Source organism: Loxodonta africana, chromosome 15, assembly GCF_030014295.1.
Source record: "Loxodonta africana isolate mLoxAfr1 chromosome 15, mLoxAfr1.hap2, whole genome shotgun sequence".
Classification (NCBI taxonomy): domain Eukaryota; kingdom Metazoa; phylum Chordata; class Mammalia; order Proboscidea; family Elephantidae; genus Loxodonta; species Loxodonta africana.
The window spans coordinates 67966505-67981831 of record NC_087356.1 but is presented as its reverse complement, the minus strand read 5'-3'; the positions used below and the strand labels follow the sequence as shown (position 1 = coordinate 67981831).

The window sequence follows — 15327 nt, the reverse complement described above, 5'->3', positions numbered from 1 at the left end:
TCTGTACTATTAGCAAGCCATCCTTGACTTTTATATTAAAAATCCACAGAGTCACCATGAACAATTCACTTAAGTCTCTCCAGTTTCAGTTTTTTCATCTATGAAATGAGAATAATAAGCTCCTACCGTATAGGGTTGCTGGGAAAATATATCAAATGTTATTTATGAGGTACCTGGACAGTGCTAATCACATGGTAAACACTGAATAATATCATTCTATAATAACTAGTAATATCACCCTCATATTAGTTCTTTTCTCAAACGCGTTTCCTTGCTTTTGATACACCATCAATCTTTGATGATATCTTTTAGATCTCTTTCTTTTGAATATTGAACAGTCATCACAGTATCCCGTGTCAGGAACTCATCAACTTTTTTCACAACTTGCATCTCAGAGATGCGCACATTCTTTTTGCTTTGGTCTTTAATGCCATCAAACAAACAAAACAAAACCTGCTGCCATCCAGTCGATTCCAACTCATAGTGACCCTATGAAACAGGGTAGAACTGCCCCATAGAGTTTTCATGGAGCACCTGGCATATTTGAACTACCGACCTTTTGGTTAACAGACGTAGCACTTAACCACTGCACCACTAGGGTTTCCTTAAGGCATTGTTGGAGTGATAAAAGATCTGTTTGAAAGTGAGTGCAAAATACACTAAGAAAACCTGCCTAAGACATGCAAGGACAACACGGTCTAAATACCATGCAAGATTTCCATTCTCCAGCCTTGCTCCTCCAGAACAAAAGCCCCAAGATCATGGACCATGACAAGTTATGCAATAGTATGCAGCACATAGTGTTTGGGGAATGACTGAGTTTTACATTTAGTCATAGAGAACTAAATATGCCATCACAGCCAACATATGACTTTCTGATATAATAAAAAAGACAAAGAGGTAGAGCTGAGGCATGCATTCAGGGTGGGAGATTCTATTCTTCTCTGTCACAAAGTTCACCAGCATTTTGGAGGTAATGACAGTGAAATAACAGAGACCAATGAAGGACAAACTGAGGAAATAGTACATGGGTGTGTGCAAGTGAGTCCAACCAGGGTGATCATGCCCAGATTCTCCTCATTAGAAAATGCACTTCCTTCTAGAATGTGCAGCTGAATTTGAGTGATATACATAATGTTAGCCATTCAGTTACTTCCCAGACCCACTATTTGTATTCTTTTGAATTGTTACCAGTAAACAAGGTTCTCTCTAAAGGGAAACCAGCCTACATGAGTGGTCAGTACATTATTTTTGTATTTTAAATTAATATTTTCCTTATATTAATTGAAGTGAATGGTTTCTCTGATATGACAAAAAGATAAGACAGGAGAGCAGACATGAGGAGCTAAAAGAAGAAACAGATGGTGAAAAGGGGATGGACCCATGTAGAGACAGTAGGCCTTCTCTCATACACAATCACTTGTTTATAATATGCCTAACTATGGGCATTATTTAACCACTATGAGGCTAATATATAAAATCAGTATACTAGTAATTGTTGTGGAATCCCTGGATAGTGCAAATGGTTAATGTGCCTTGGAAGAAAGTCCTGTTGATCTACTTGCAAAAAAATCAACCGTTGAAAATCCTGTGGGAGCACAGTTCTACTCTGATACGCATAGGGTCGAAATTAGTCAAAATCAACTTGATGGTAACCTGTCTGTTTCCTGGTAGGATTTGTTCTACAGAAGAGTTGAGAGAATTGCAAATAAGGCATGGAAAGTGCTTTGTTGTTGTCACTGCTGTTAGGTGCCAATGAGTAAATTTTCAACTTGTATCGATCCCATGTGACAAAGTAGAACAAGCCACATGGTTTTCTAGGCTGTAATCTTTACAGAATCAGACTTCCAGGTCTTTCGCCAGCAGAGTCACTGGGTGGGTTTGCACTGACAACCTTCTGGTTAGCAGCCCAGTGCTAAGCGATTGTACCACCAGGGATCAGAACACTCAATATTCTAAGTCATCAGAATAGTTCTTTGAATGTTCAGAGTCCGGTCAGTAGTATGACCCACTCTTAAAGCACAGAAATAAAAGAAGATATAATTCCACCTGATGTTTATTTGCATGATCCATAACACTTGAACCCCAGGGTCCTTAACTTCCAACATAAAGCAGGGACAGAAGAGAGAATCGGAGATACCTGAATAAGACTTGCATCTTTTTCATACTGCTTAAACAAACACCTACCTCAAATTTCTTCTTCTCTTCCTCCAGAAACTGCCCAGAGGTAAATGGCAGCAGGAAACCACTCCACAGTGACTGAGTTCCTCCTCGCTGGGCTAACAGAAAAGCAAGAGCTCCAGTTGCCTCTCTTTCTTTTCTTCCTAGGAGTCTATGTGGTCACAGCACTGGCGAAACTGGGCATGATCACACTGATTGGGCTCAGTTCTCACCTGCACACCCCCATGTACTATTTCCTCAGCAGTTTTTCCTTCACTGATCTCTGCTGTTCCACTGTCATTACCCCCAAAATGCTGGTGAACTTTGTGACAGAAAAGAACAGCATCTCCTACCTTGAATGCATGACTCAGCTCTACCTATTTGCATTTTTTATTATATCAGAAGGCTCTATGCTAGCTGTGATGGCATATGATCGCTATGTTGCCATCTGTAGTCTATTGCTTTACAATGTCACTATGTCTTATCAGGTCTGCTCCTGGCTGGTAGTTGAGGTATATATGATGGGTTTGATTGGTGCCACAGCTCATACATTTTGCATGCTTAAAGTGGTTTTCTGCAAGGCTAAAATAACCAACCATTACTTCTCTGATCTTTTTCCACTACTGGAGCTCTCCTGCTCCAGCACTTATATCAATGAAGGGGTAATTTTTTGCTTCAGTACATTTAATATTCTTGCATCTATCTTGACCATCCTTGCCTCCTATGTCTCCATCATTGCCAGCATTCTGCTCATCTGCTCCACTGTGGGCAGGTCCAAAGCCTTCAGCACATGCAGCTCCCACATCACAGCTGTTACAATCTTCTATGGTTCTGCAGTATTCATGTACCTGCAGCCATCAAGTGTTTGCTCCCTGAACCAAGGCAAAGTTTTATACCATTATTTTTATTTTATATTTTATGTTTTATTATTATATTTTATACCATTATTGTGCCAATGCTGAATTCGCTGATCTACAGCCTGAGGAATAAGGATGTCAAAGTTGCTCTAAATAAAATCATTGAGAAAAGACTATTTTGCAATGGCAAAGACCTCTAATTCTTGGAGAAGATTTAGTAAGTAAGAATTGTAGAGATAGCAACATATATACAGAAGTAGTGAGATTATTGCATTACTTATTTGGAAGAAATATCTAAAGGATAAGACTAGATTCACAGGGTCACATGGAGGACAGGGTCAATTCTAGGAAGTCCCAGACGTCACCCATAGTAACCCATATTACCTCTAAACACTTTTGAAAAAATCTACAAAGGACTTCAAGTGGGGATATTATAATTTATATACATGGGACTTAGCACTTTGTTTAAAAAAGATTTATTTATCTCAATTCATAGAATGATCTGTTTGGGTTGTATTTTTTGATCTTCTTAACAATTTGTGTATCTGACCTTTATTACTAATAAATGTGCAAACACACTCTTCTGGAGAAAAGTGATCTCAAAATAATTTTTAATCATTTGAAATCTACAAAATTCAATTCCTACTAGCTACTATGTACAGAGAACTGTATTAAGGAATATGGGGCAGATGGTGAATTACAAGACAAAATTACTCCCCATAAGATTATAACAATATGGTGGAAGAGACTGGTAGAATAATCATGGCTAAATACATTATATGTATTTGTACTTATTTCTTTATGCAACTTTTTTTTACTGTGCTTTAAGTGAAAGTGTACATTTCAAGTCAGTTTTTCATACAAAAATTTATACACATATTGTTATGTGTCCTTAGTTGCTCGCCCCGTAATGTGACAGCACACTCCTCCTCTCCACCTCATATTTCCCATGTCCATTCAACCATCTCCTGTCCCCTTCTGCCTTCTCGTCTCACCTCTGGAGAGGAGCTGCCCACATAGTCTCATGTGTCTACTTCAGCTAAGAAGCACACTCCTAATGAGTATCACTTTATGGCTTATAGTACAGTTCAATCTTTGTCTGAAGACTTGCCTTCGGGAATGGTTTTAGTTTGGGCTAACAGAGAGCCTGGGGGCCCTGTCCTCTGGGGTCCTTACATCTCAGTAAGACCATTAACCATGATATTTTTACTGGCACTTGAGATCTGCATCCTACTTTTCTCCTGCTCCATCGGGGATTCCCTGTTGTGTTCTCTGTCAGGGTAGTCAGAGGTAGCCAGGCACCATCTAGTTCTTCTGATCTCAGGCTGATGGAGTCTCTGGTTTATGTGGCCCTTTCTGTCTCTTGGGCTAACATTTTCCTTGTCTTTGGTGCTCTTCATTCTCCTTTGCTCCAGGTGGGTTGAAACCAATTGATGTATCTTAGATGGCCGGTTGATAGCTTTTAAGACCCCAAACGCCACTCACCAAAGTGGGATGCAGAACGTTTTCTTAATATACTTTGTTACGCCAGTTGACATAGATGTCCCCTGAAACCATGATCCCCAGACCTCCACCCCAGTTACTCTGTCCCTTGAAGTGTTTGGTCGTATTCAGGAAACTTCTTAGCTTTTGGCTTAGTCCAGTTGTGCTGACTTCCCCTGTATTGTGTTTTGTCCTTCCCATCACCTAAAATAATTCTTGCCTACTATCTAATTAGTGAATACCCCCCTCCCTTTTTTCCCTTCTACCTTTGTAACCACCATAGAATGTTTTCTTCTGTGCGTAAACCTTTTCTTGAGTTCTTATAATAGTGTTCTCATAGAATATTTTTCCTTTTCAACGAATTTCACTCAGCATAATGTCTTCTAGATTCATCCATGTTATGAGATGTTTCAAGGATTCATTGTTCTTTATCATTGTGTAGTATTCCATTGTGTGTGGATATGCCATAATTTGTTTATCCATTCATCCTTTGATGGGCTCCTTGGTTGCTTCCATCTTTTTGCTATTGTAAACAGTGCTGCAATGAACAGGGGTGTGCACATATGTTCATGTAAAGGCTCTTATTTCTCTAGGATATATTCCAAGGAGTGCAATTGCTGGATCATATGGTAGTTCTATTTCTAGTCTTTTAAGAAAGCACCAAATTGATTTCCAAAGTGGTTGTACCATTTTACATCCCCACCAGCAGTGTATAAGTGTTCCGGTCTCTCCACAACCTCTCCAACGTTTATTATTTTGCATTAATGCTAGCCTTGTTGGGGTGAGATGGTACCTCACTGTAGTTTTGATTCGCATTTCTCTGATGGCTAATGATCGAGAACATTTCCTCATGTATCTGTTAGTTGCCTGAATGCCTTCTTTGGTGAAGTGCCTGTTCACATCCTTTGCCCATTTTTCAGTTGGGTTATGCAACATTCTTTTTTTTCCAGTTTTAGTATTGCGCTGTCACCTCCATTTCCCTATGAATCCTATATTCATTTTCAACTATTTCTATAGATTTTTCTTTGCACCCATATTAGAGAATCACAGATGTAGAAGTGACATTCTTTGACTATGCACTGAACTCAGGTGGATTACTTATTCACATGCAAAAGTTAAAATAGGAAAAATTTGTTTTCTGACTAATTACTTGTGCCCTTCGTCCCCCAAAACTAAATGTTTATTCAGGAAAACAAATTTGGGAGAATTGTTTTGTGGACACTCAATAATTGTTGAGGCTTCAAGTACAAATTTGGTAATCTCATTCCTTACTTGTCAAAGAAGGAGTGTAAAATAGAAAATGTGACTCAGAGGATATATTGCAAAGACTTCTAATCAATAAATTGACTCCTCTTCCCCTTTCCCGAATAAGATCCCATTGGTCTTTTTTAGAATAGCAATCAGAAAACTCTTTTTCATCCTCTTGAGAGGCAATAAACTAAAAACAAACAAAAAATAAACCCATTACCATGGTGTCATTCCTGTTAATAACTCTCAGTAGCTTTTGTTGCCTCAGTTACCACCAGCTCCTCTGGCCAGTTTCTGAGCTCCCACATCTTCTCTTGCTGGTGGTAGAGCATCTGGATATATTTCCCCATATCTCCCTAGAAAGTTTCTTCAGACTCTTAAAGACCAGATATTTCATTTTATTTTTAGAGCCACTTCTAGATAAGAGCTATTGGTGTGTTTTTTCTAATGCTTCTAAGATTCAAAGCTTCTGAAACAATTGTATTAAGGAGAAACAAGCATGGACATCTCCAAATAACATGATCCTTTTGACTGCTCATCTCTATAATGCTGTGCCCAGATGCAGAGCACAGGGCTACTGGGTCTTTTTAGACCAAGCGTGAACATTTACATCTGGTTAAAGTGTATTTTTAAAATCATCTGACTGGACTGGCATGCCTAAAACTGTGCTTGCTTTACAACTTGCCATCAAATAGGAAGCATTAATACACTGATGTGGTATCACCCCTTACGTCACCACATAAAATCACAAGTTGTAATGAGAGAGGTGAGGGTATTTCCCTCTTTGGAAACTAAAAAGAAACTTCTTCCTTGGCCTTCTACGTACTTACTAATCAGTCTTTATCTACGTATCTCATGTTTTAATCCTGCAAAAAGAAATATGTATATCTCTATTTGTATGTGATTCCATATATTTGTATATATTTATGTGTAACATATATGTATATGTATGTGAATTTTATTCATATATGTATACTGCTTGGATATGTTTCACAAGGGCTATGTTATATGTAATTTTTATTGTATTAATGTAGGCACTGAACAAACAACACCCACTGGGAAATTTTTTTTGCCCTGATGAGTGATAGGTTGAAATGACTGTGCATAAGAATTGTTCGTATTTAAGGAGATTTATTTATATATTAAAAGTTCTTAAAGGTGTTAATGAGATAAAAGTGTTTGAGCCATCTTAGTTATTCTGAGGACTGGTAGACAATATGTTATTAAAATATTAGGATAGATATTAGACAGATGCCAAAATGGAAATAAAGCTCTACCACAACACAGAGGGAGAGAAGGAGAAAAAAAAAATTTACAAATTAGAAAGGAAAAAATTCATGGGCTTGTCAAGTACCCTTACTAAACCAAAACCAAACCTGTTGCCACCTAGTCAATTTTGACTCATAGTGACCCTATAGGACAGAGTAGAACTGCCCAATACGGTTTCCAAGAAGCAGCTTGCTAGTAGATTTGAAGTGCCAACCTTTTGGTTGCAGCCAGGCTCTTAACCACTGCACAACCACAGCTCCCAGTACCATTACAGAAGGGTACATGTAATCGAAAGTTTTAATAATAAGAAAGAACATGATATATTAAATAAATTCAAACACTAAGCCCTATGATGGACTTGGATAATGTTCTCATACTCAGTTTGTCTCTCATTCCTTCTGACACAAGTATATATTATTGTGTGAAAGAAAACAATTCCTCATTAATAATTAGCATTTTCATGGACCACCAGTGTGTTACAGGGACAGAGCTGATGTTCACCTTCTGTATCAGTTAGGATTGGAACCCTTGTGGCACAGTGGTTAAGAATCAGATGCAAGGGAGCCTGAGAAATGCCATGATTATTCTATATGGCCATGTACCAAACTAAGATCCAGGGCATTGATTATTGAGGAAGAAAGAATGAATATAAATGATATTTAGCAGTTGCAGCCCCACCTTACAAAATTTGTGTTTAGTCACAGAAAACTCTGGTGATCTCTCAAGAGTTTAACATTTGGATTAGGCATTGTGTCTAAGAAGAATAATATAATATAATAGTGTGATTAAAATAAAATGCATAATGCATAAATAAAATGTATTAATATTTTAATAGCTATTAAGATCTGCCAGAAAGGTATAAAATATGCTGGATGGGGTAGCTAATAGAAATCTCAACAAAGCTTATTTCTTAGGCCTTGCCTTCATTCATGCTGCTTCTTGGTCCTGAAATGGCCTCTTGATTCCATCTTGCCTTTCCAAATTGTACACACCTTTCAATGAAAAAGTCAACTGTCTATTTCTCCATGCATTTTTGACCACTCCAGGGTATCATTAGGCCCTTTTCTAGGTCATCACACATTCTATGGTAATAATGTCCTTTCTGGTACTGTTTACTATTAATGAATGCTTGTAGATATCTCTATGAAGATTATCAAATTCATGAGAACAGAAAACTATGTTTTACATTATTTCAGATTTCTTGGTCTATAGTTATATAATGGTTGTTGTGTGTGCCATATAGTAGATTCTGACTCATAGTGACCCTACAGGACAGAGTAGAACTCTATCCCAATGTAGTTTCCTAGGCTGTAAACTTTATGGAAGAAGACAGAAAGGCCTTTTCTCCCTTGTAGTGGCTGGTGGATTTGAACTGCTGACCTTTCAGTTAGCAGCCTAGCACTTTACCCAATTTGCTACTACGTTTCTTATACAATTATTGATCAGCAAAATTCTCCACAGGGATTATGGATCATTCTGTTTCTAAGTTGGTGCCCTTCTCACTCCAAGTTGCAAGAAGAAAAAAAAAAAAGACTTAAAAATAAGCAGATTAAAGCCCCCAATCTATGAATTATTAAAACATTTAAGGCAGGGCCAAGAGGGTGGAATCCCCTGGTTAGAGAAATAACAACATCAAGAAACAATTCAAGACCAGGACACAGGAAGATCATCCAGTTATCAGCCAAGATAGGGAAATCACAAAATCAAATCAAAGCTAAAAGACTGTAAAGAGGCAACCAGAGACATCAATATGTAATCAACGACAATGTCAAAAAAAAGAGGGAGAATAAACAGTGTAGTCACAGAACTTCTATGTGTAGAGGAAGTTAAGCTGATATTAAGAAATAAAAGACTGATTTAAACTTAAGAAAGGATAAACTTCAAGGTAACCACAGAGGAAGCTAAGAAACCTAACCACCAAAATAAAAAAGAAGAAAAACATAAAGACTCAGCAAACACAAAATTAACAATAATGAAAGAGATGAAAAGAAAATACATAAACAGAAAGAATTCAGCACAGAAAATTAAGCAGGACAAAAAAACTGTCAACACCAAAGAAAAAACCATCAACATGACAGCAGTAAACTCATACCTATCAATGATTATACTAAATATAAATACCTCAGATGCACCAGTAAGGAGACAGAGAGTGGCAGAATGTATGTATATGTTAAAAACAAAACACTGTCTATATGCTGACTACAAGAGACACGGTTTAGACACAAACTAAAACTGAAAGGATGGAAAAAATATATATGAAGCAAACAACGACCAAAAAAGAGCATCAATGGCAATATTAATCTCTGATAAAATGGACTTTAAAGCAAAATCTGCCATAAAGGTAAAGAAGGACACTATATAATCATTAAAGGGTCAGTACACCAGGAGGACGTAACCATAATAAATATACATTCACCCAATGACAGTGCTCCAAAATACATAAACTCTAACAGCACTTACAAAAGGAATAAACAGTTCCATAACAGCAGTAGGAGACTTCCAGGGTGCCCTTTTCAGTGAAAGACAGAACATCTAGAAATAAATTCAATAAAAATATGGAAAATCTAAATGCTGTAATCAACCAAATTGACCCATAGACATATACAGAACTGTCTACTCAACAGCAGCAAATTATACATTTTTTTCAACTCACATGGAACATTCTCCAGGATAGATCCCATTTTAGAGGAAATGGACAAATTTCTGGAATCACACTATCAACCTAAACTAACACAAACTGAGGCAGGAAAACTAAACAAACCTATAAGAAAGGAAGGGATTAAAGAAAAAAAAAATCACCAAAACAACAAAAAAATCTTGACCCAGACAGCTTCACTGGAGAATTCTACCAAACTTTCAGAGAAGAGCAAACACCAAGACTACTATGTCAGAGGACAGAAAAGGAAGGAAGACTCCCGAACTCATTTTCTGAAGCCAGTATAACCCTGATACCAAAGCCAGGCAAAGACACTTCAAAAAAAAAAAAAAAAAAAGAAAAGAGAGAGAAAGAAAGAAAATTACAGGTCAATGTACCTTGCGTATATCCATGCAAAAACTCTCAACAAAATTCTAGAAAATAGAATTCAACAGCATATCAAAAAAAAAATCATAGATCATGACCAAATGGAATTAATACCAGGTATGCAGGGACTGTTCAACATTAGAAAATCAATCAACATAATCACCCACATAAATAAGACAAAAGAGCCACACGATCTTATTAATTGATACAGAAAACGCCTGTGACAAAGACCAACACCGACTCCTGATAAAAACTCTCAGCAAAATAGGAACAGAGGGAAATTCCTCAACAAAATAAAGGACATTTGTATAAAGCCAAAGCCAATATCACTGTAAACAGAGAGAGACTGAAGACAGTCCCCTTGAGAATGGGAACCAGACAAGGATGGCCTTTATCACTACTCTTATTCAATATTGTTCTGGAGGTCCTAGCTAGAGCAATAAAGCAGGCAAAGGAAATAAAGGGCATCCAAATTGGCAATGAAGAGGTAAAAATATTCCCATTTGAAGATGATAGGATCTTATACACAGAAAACCCCAAAGAATCTACAAGAAAGCTACTGCAACAAATAGAAGATTTGAGCAAAGAAGCAGGATACAAGATTAACAGAGAAAAATCAGTAAGATTCTTCTACATTAACAAAGAGAACTTCGAAAAGGAAATCTCCAAATCAATACAGTTACAAAAGCCCCCAAGAAAATAAAGTACTTAGGGATGATTCTAACCAGGGACATAAAAATCCTATATAAAGAAAAGTACAAAACACTACTGAAAGAAATCAAAAGAGACCTACATAAGTGGAAAACCATATCATGTTCATGGATAGGAAGACCCAACATTGTGAAAATGACAGTTCTGCTCAAAGCTCTCTACAGATACAATGCAATACCGTTCCAAATTCCAATAGTACTTTTTAAGAAGATGGAGAAACAAATCACAAACTTTATATGGAAAGGGAAGAGGTCTCAGATAAGTAAACCATTACTGAAGAAGAAGAACAAAGTGGGAGAGCTCACACTACCTGATTTTACAACATATCATGCAATGATGGTAGTCAAAACAGCTTGATACTGTTACAATAACAGCCACATAGACCAGAGGAACAGAATTGAGAACCCAGACATAAATCCATCTATCTGTGAGCAGCTGATGTTTGACATAGGGCTGATGTCTGTTACATGGGGAAAAGACAGTCTCTTTAACAAATGGTTCTGGCATAACTGGATATACATCTACAAAAAAATGAAACAGGACCCATACTTCACACTGTACACAAAAACTATCTCAAAATGGATCAAGGATCTAAATATAAAAACTAAAACAATAAAGATCAAGGAAGAAAAAATGAGGACAAAGCTAGGGGCTCCAATACAAAGTATAAACAGTACACGAACCATAACTAAAAATGGACAAACACCAAAAGAGAAACTAGATAACTCAGAGCTCCTAAAAATCAAACACTTACGCTCATCGAGAGTAGTCACCAAAAGAGTAAAATGAAAACCTACACTGGGAGTAATTTTTTGGCTATGATATATCTGACAAGGGTCTAATCTCTAAAATCTACATGATACTGCAACACCTCAACAACAAAAAGACAAACGATCTGACTAAAAATTGGGCAAACGATATGAACAGGCACTTCACTAAGGAAGACATTCTGGTGGAAAACAGATACATGAGGAGTTGCTTGCAATTGTTAGCAATTATAAAAGTACAAATCAAAACTGTATTGAAATACCAACTCACCCCAACAATATTGACACTAATCCAAAAAAACATAAAGTAACAAATGTGGGAAATGTTGTGGGCAGATTTGAAGTCTTACGCACTGCTGGTGCGTACGTAAAATGGTACATCCAATTTGGAAAACGATATGGCACTTCCTTAAAAAGCTAAAAGCAGAAATACCAAACAATCCAGCTATCCCATTCCCAGGAATACATCCCAGAGAAATAAGAGCCGTCACACAAATAGACATATTCACACCCCTGTTCACTGAAGCACTATTCATAATATCAGAAAGATGGAAACAACCTAAATGCCCATCAACATATGAATGGATAAAAAATTATGGTACATACACACAAAGGAATACTAAGCAATGATAAAGAACAGTGATGAATCTGTGAAACATCTCACAACATAGATGAATCCAGAGGGCAATACACTGAGTGAAATAAGTCTGTCACAAAATGACCAATATTGTATGACACCACTATTCTAAGAACTCAAGAAAAGGTTCACACACAGAAAAAAGCATTCTTTGATGGTTACGAGGGTGGAGAGGGAAGGAGACGGGAAATCACTAACTAGATTTATTAGACGTGTCAATTTCGGCAAAGTGAAGGACAATACACAATACAGGGCAAGCCAGCACAACTGGACCAAAGCAAAAGGATAGACGTTTCCTAGACATATTTAAACACTTTGAGGGACTGAGTAGCTGGGGCTTGGGCCTGGGGACAGTAGTCTCATTGGACACCTAGGTCAATTGACATAACATAGTTTATAAAGAAAATGTTCTACATCCTACTTCAGTGAGTAGCATCCGGGTTCTTTAAAGCTCATGGGGACCATCTAAGATACTCTACTGGTCCCACCCAGCCTGGAGCAAGGGAGAATGAAGAAAACCAAAGACACGAAGGAAAGATTAGGCCAAAGGGCTAATGAACCACAACTAACACAGCCTGCACCGGAATGAGTCTAGCACATCTAGGCTACTACCACTGACTGCTCTGACAAGAATCACAATAAAGGGACCTTGGACAGAGCTGGAGAAAGATGTAGAATAAAGTTCAAAATCTCAAACACACACAGACACACACACACACACAAACAGACTGACTCGTCTAACAGAGACAGGAGAAACGCTGAGATTATGGCCCCCAGAAACCATCTTAACTGAGTACTGAAGTCACTTCTGTGGTTTACCCTTCAGCCCAAGACTACCAAAACCAAAAACTAAACCCCTTGTGATCCAGTTGATTCAGAATCATAGTGACCCTACAGGACAGAACTGCCCTTACAGGGTTTCCACTGAGCGCCTGATGGATTTGAACTGCCGATTTTGGTTAACAGCCTGAGCTCTTAGCCACTGCGCCACCAGGTTTCTGTCAGCCAAAGATCAGACAAACAATAATAGAGATAGCTCAACCATTCACACAAGACTCGATGGGTCCGTCAGCCAGGGAAAAAGATGAGAAGGCAAAAAGGGACAGGAAAGCTGGACAAATAGGAATGGAGAACTCAAGGTCGTGAAGGGGAGAGTATTGACAGGTCTCTGGGATCGCACCCAAGGTCATAAAAGAATATGTGCATTAACCATTTGACGAGAAACTAATTTGCTTTGAAAACCTTCATGTAAAGCACAATTTAAAAAAATTTCTGAGTTCTATCAATTGAATGATGTCCTCTAGCTATGCTTGGATGCTTGAAGCCAAAAATGGTAGGGTCTCATTCCAAAATGAACCTGTCTTCCACAGCAAGTACCACTGTTGTAATTTTATGTTAAATTGATTATTTCATCATTTCTCTCTCTTCCACTAGACTAGCATTGACCAATAGAACTTCCAGCAGTGATGGCAATGTTCTCTCTGCATTTCCCAATACAGTAGCCACTGGTCATGTGTGGCTGTTGAGCACCTGAAACTGTGCTAGTGTGACTGTGAGAGTAAATATTTAGCCTAATTTAATTTAGTTAAATTTTAAATAGCCACATGTAGTTAGTGGTTGCCATATTGGAGAGCACACAGTACTGGACAAATATTGTGTTTAGTTTTTTTCCCATTATCACTTTAGCACCTATCACAAAGCTTTGTGCGTAAAAGGAAAATAAATAATTTTAATGGGGAAATGAATGATTTCATGAGTTTTGAGCTATAACATAAATTCATTTTCTTTTTTTTCCTAAATAAAACCTGTTGCCATTGAGAGGATTCTGATTCATAGCTACCCTATAAGATAGAGTAGAACTGCCCCACAGGGCTTCCAAGGAACACCTGGTGGAGTAGAACTACTACCTTTTTGGTTGGCAACTGAACTCTTAAACACTACGCCACCAGGATTTCCTTTTTCTAAGTAGGTAACCATGTATCTCAGCTTATTATGCATAATTTTGGTTTATACCTGTTGTCTTAAAATACTGATTGATAGTGCCTACAATCTGAAAAGTTGATTAACATTTTGGGCTTCATTTTCCTCATTCATGAAAGAGGATAGATAAACATGTGAGGACTAAAGCTGTAGACTGCTTCAAACATTATTTGATGTATAAAACCAATATAACCAAACTCCTGCTATCAAGTAGATCTGACTCATAGTTCTTTCATGGCCCTAATCTCTGAGGAAGCAGACTGTCACATCTATCTCCCTTGGAAACTGGTGGTTTAGAACTACTGACCTTTTGGTTAGCAGTTGGTTGCTTTAACCACTGCACCACCAGGGTAAGTGCTATGTAACTGTTTCCCAAATATGTATTAAGCTCAGCTGAAGACAAATTTGTTTAAAAATACAGTTTTGTATTCTAAGTATATATTCTAACACACTGAGCCCTGGTGGCATAGGGGTCAAGAGCTCGGCTGCTAACCAAAAGTTTGGCAGTCCGAATCCACCAGCTGTTCCTCAGAAACCATATGGGGCAGTTCTGCTCTGTCCTATAGGGTCACTATGAGTGATCATCTACTCGACGGCAACTGGTTTTTGATATTCTAACATGCAAAATGATGTTTTGCCCATTTGTTGAATGAATGCTTTAAAAATGTAGCATACTTGGAAGCAACCAAGGTTTCCATCAACGGTTGAATGGTTAAATAAATTATGGTATATTCTCACAATGGAATACTACGCATCGATAAAGAACAGTGACAAATCTGTGAAACATTTCATAACATGAAGGAACCTGGAAGGCATTATGCTGAGTGAAATTAGTCAGATGGAAAAGGACAAATACTGTATAAGACCACTATTATAAGTTCTTGAGAAATAGTATAAACTGAGAAGAACACATTCTTTTGTGGTTATAAGAGGGGGAAGGGAGGGAGGGTGGGAGAGGGTTATTGACTGATTAGATAGTAGATAAGAACTACTTTAGGTGAAGGGAAGGATAATACTCAATACATGGAAGGTCAGCTCAGCTGGACTGGACCGAAAGCAAAGAAGTTTCTGGGATAGACTGAATGCTTCAAAGGTCAGCAGAGCAAGGGCGGGGGTTTGGGGACTATGGCTTAAGGGGACTTCTAAGTCAATTGGCAAAATAAATTCTTTTAAGAAAACATTCTACATCCCACT

General features: G+C 37.8%; 1 protein-coding gene across 3 annotated transcripts in view; it reads left to right on the top strand.

The window, feature by feature from the left end:
- Positions 1–3928, top strand: part of LOC100670762 (olfactory receptor 8G50-like) — a 74885-nt gene extending 70957 nt beyond the window's left edge. For 2 of the 3 annotated variants that reach the window (XM_064268923.1, XM_064268922.1), the window contains exon 6: positions 2215–3190. In XM_064268923.1, the coding sequence (XP_064124993.1) occupies positions 2232–3122 (891 nt within the window). In that variant the 5' untranslated portion in view covers positions 2215–2231 and the 3' untranslated portion in view covers positions 3123–3190. Of the gene's footprint in view, positions 1–2214 lie in introns of all 3 variants that reach the window. The other variant, XM_064268924.1, reaches the window with a different exon arrangement.
- The last annotated feature ends 11399 nt before the right edge of the window (positions 3929–15327 follow it).